Source organism: Arachis duranensis, chromosome 4 (genome assembly GCF_000817695.3).
Source record: "Arachis duranensis cultivar V14167 chromosome 4, aradu.V14167.gnm2.J7QH, whole genome shotgun sequence".
In the NCBI taxonomy this organism is placed as follows: domain Eukaryota; kingdom Viridiplantae; phylum Streptophyta; class Magnoliopsida; order Fabales; family Fabaceae; genus Arachis; species Arachis duranensis.
Window position 1 is genome coordinate 23,381,391 of NC_029775.3, and position 3,390 is coordinate 23,384,780.

General features: G+C 42.2%; 1 protein-coding gene across 1 annotated transcript; it reads left to right on the forward strand.

Moving 5' to 3' along the window:
- The first annotated feature begins 725 nt into the window (after positions 1–725).
- On the forward strand, positions 726–1,292 carry LOC107483767 (uncharacterized). Its single transcript, XM_016104382.1, has one exon. The coding sequence runs from the start codon at positions 726–728 to the stop codon at positions 1,290–1,292; it is 567 nt and encodes a 188-aa protein (XP_015959868.1).
- Positions 1,293–3,390: the final 2,098 nt, after the last annotated feature.

A 3,390-nucleotide genomic window follows, 5' to 3' on the forward strand; every position in this document is an offset into this window, starting at 1 on the left:
CCATTGAAGAAGCCATAGATGTCATTGAAACTGTAGCTGAGAATAACTACTTCTATGCTTCCGGAAAAGGGAACACTAAGGGAGTAATGGAGCTAAACAATGTAGATGCTCTGCTGGCTCAGAACAAGCTCATTACCAAGCAGTTAGCTGACCTCACTAAGAAGATGGAGAGGAACCAAGTGGCAGCAATCACCACCTCATCAACAACCCAAGAAGAAGTTGAAGAAAAGGACATTGAGCAAGCCAACTACATTGGGAATTCACCTAGACAGAACCATGATCCATACTCCAAGACATACAACTCTGGATGGAGGAACCACCCAAACTTTGGGTGGGGGAATCAGCAAGAGCAAAGCCAAGACCAGAGACGTTACAACTCCAACAGCAATGCAGCTCATCAACAATTCACACAGAGGACATATTAACACCCCCACAACAACACCTCTCATCCTTCCACCTCTAATCCCAATTTACCATCAATTGATGACAGACTCTCTAAGCTTGAAACCTTACTTGAAGGAATATGCCAAGAGATTCAAGAAGACAAGGTGTTCAAAGAAGAGGTGCGAGCCAACATTAAGAACCAAGGAGAGACCATCAAGAAGCTGGAATTCCAAGTGGGATGCTTAGCGGAGAAGATTCCCAAACCTACTGATGGCTTCCCAAGTGACACGGAGAAAAACCCAAGAGGAGAAGCAAAGAAAGTAAGATGGGAAGATTGCAAAATGGTCACTGCAAGTGATCAAGAGGATGAAGACGAGCAAAGCAACCTCTCCCAACAGCCTGAAAATAACTCAACAGAGGAGGAGAATAGAGATCACCAAGAACCAGAAATCTCACAACAAGAGTTGCTGAAGCTCTATGCACCATTTCCCCAACTGCTCAATGGTGCTGTGGGGAAGAGAATATACTCAAGGTTCCTAGACTTGTTTGCATCTCTGCATGTGAACATACCATTCATCAAGGCCATACAACAAATGCCTGCATTCATCAAGTACATGAAGGAACTTCTTCCCAGGAAAAGCGCACTCAAAGGAGGACAAACCATAGTGTTAAACAAGGAATGTAGTGCCCTTATTCAACCTGAATTGCCTGCAAAAAGAAGAGACCCAGGGAGTTTTCACATCACTTGTGCCATAGGGGAAACAATGTTTGATAAAGGACTCTGTGATTTAGGGGCAAGCATCAACTTACTGCCCCTATCCCTGGCGAAGAGGCTGCAGATCAATGAGATAATGCCCACAGATGTGGTCATCAGATTGGCTGACAAAACTCAAAAGCAAGCAATATGAGTGGTGGAAAATGTGTTACTAAAGGTTGGGAAATACTTTCTTCCAACAGACTTTGTCATCCTGGACATGGAAGAGAGTCACATTCACCTAATCATATTGGGAAGACCCTTCCTAGCTACGGCCAGAGGACTCATAGATGTGGAGAAAGGGGAGCTAATATTGAGGATCCATGATGAACGGCTCAGCTTTAATGTCTTCAAACTCTCACAAGAAGTAGACCAAGAACACAACGAATCAAGTAAAAACCATGATGAGATGCTAAAGGAGGAAGCAAGCACAGAAGCACACCCAACCTATCTGGAGACCCCTTTGGTTACTAAACAAGGGAAACAGCCACTACCACAGCTCAAGGAAAAGTTAGAGGAACCTAAACCTCTAGAGGCATGTGAAGACAACATCACAACTACCGTAGGAAAGGAAGTCATCAAGAGCAAGGCAATATCAAAGGACACAAGAAAGAAAGTACCAAGGAAGTGGAGGAACAAAAAGATCCCTACAGAAGACTTCTCTCCAGGAGATAGAGTGATCTCAGCTTACTTCCCAGATATCCCCCCTAATCTCCCTACTGTACCATCTCAGTTACCTAAAGTCTTCACAATCAACAGAATTTTCTCCCTAGAACATGTAGAGATCATTGATACAACCAATGGATACAAGTCCACAGCGAGAGGGGAGGACTTCAAGCATTACCAACCACCCTGATGAGGGAGAAACGTCAAGCTAGTGACGCTAAAGAAGCGCTTCATGGGAGGCGACCCATGTTTTATATGCTTTTAGAAGATAGTAAATAAGTCAATATTTATGAATTCAAACCCAAACTTGACAAACTCTTGGTGGAATCCTTATTGTGTAGTATACAATGAAGAACAAGTTTGGTGTTCAAAACATGCCAAGAAAGCATGAATGCAATCAAAAGCATGCTAGTCTTGGAAGTTTTGAATAGAACTTTTCATCACAGTGCTCCAAACTAAGTTTGGTGTCACCCCATGGTGCCACCAATATGCATATAAGGACCCACAAATAGTTAGTTAGTTAGTTGGAATTCATCAATAAACAATTTAATCTTTTCTCATTTTTCTTTTTAATTTTAGCCGTAAAGTTCAATTGACTTTGGTTTGATATTATTCTCACTTTTCTTATTTTGTCTTTATAGGGAAAAGAAAAGGAGCATTGATGGAGATTGATTGGACAATTAAATGGGGGAAGTTCAGCCACTTCATGAAAGAGAACTACACACTTGTCTCAAGAAGGAACGCATGGGAAAATGTTGCCATGCAACATTGGAAAAATGGGACACCTAAAAGACCGAGCAACCTCCATCATAAAGTGATAATCCTTGTCTTTTATCCATGCATAACCCCAACCGTCCATCAAGTAACCACTCTATCAATCCACACCCTCCATTCTCTCACAACTTCCATATATAAATAATCCTTGTCCCGTGCCCACCTTCATTGGCATAACCCACTCTTCACAACTCTTCATTTCGGCACAAGACATTCCCTCTCACAGTACACACATTTCCCCCTCAATCTCTTCATTGCAATAAAACCCTAAACAACCAAAAGTCTCTAGACCTTACCACCTTCATATATTAACTCTCATTCATGGCCTCTTCAAGTTCTAAAAGAAGGAAGGGAAAGGAACCCTTGGAGCAACACCCGTATGATGAAAAGAGATTTAGAAGCCTGTACCATGCATTGTAATATGGGTGGATGGTTGAAAAGGAAATCATTTACGAGCTGGGATTTCAAGTGAAGAAAACTGAGTGTCCAGAAATCATAGAGAAAGTGGAAAAGAGAAGATGGGAGCTCCTCACCGATCCTGTCACTAAGGTGAATGCAAACCTCATAAGAGAATTTTATGCAAATGCGGTCCGATATGATAAGAAAGATGAGTCATATACAAGCTTTGTGAGAGGAAAGATAGTGGATTTTGGTCCCATGAGTGTCATGAGGGCACTGAAGCTACGGTCCATACAGTTTGAAGAAGAGAGTTATCACTCAAGATTGGACAACCCCAATTATGACCAGATTTTGCGGGATATTTGTATACCCGGAGCTGACTGGGAAAGGGGTGCGGAAAAGAAACCAAAGTT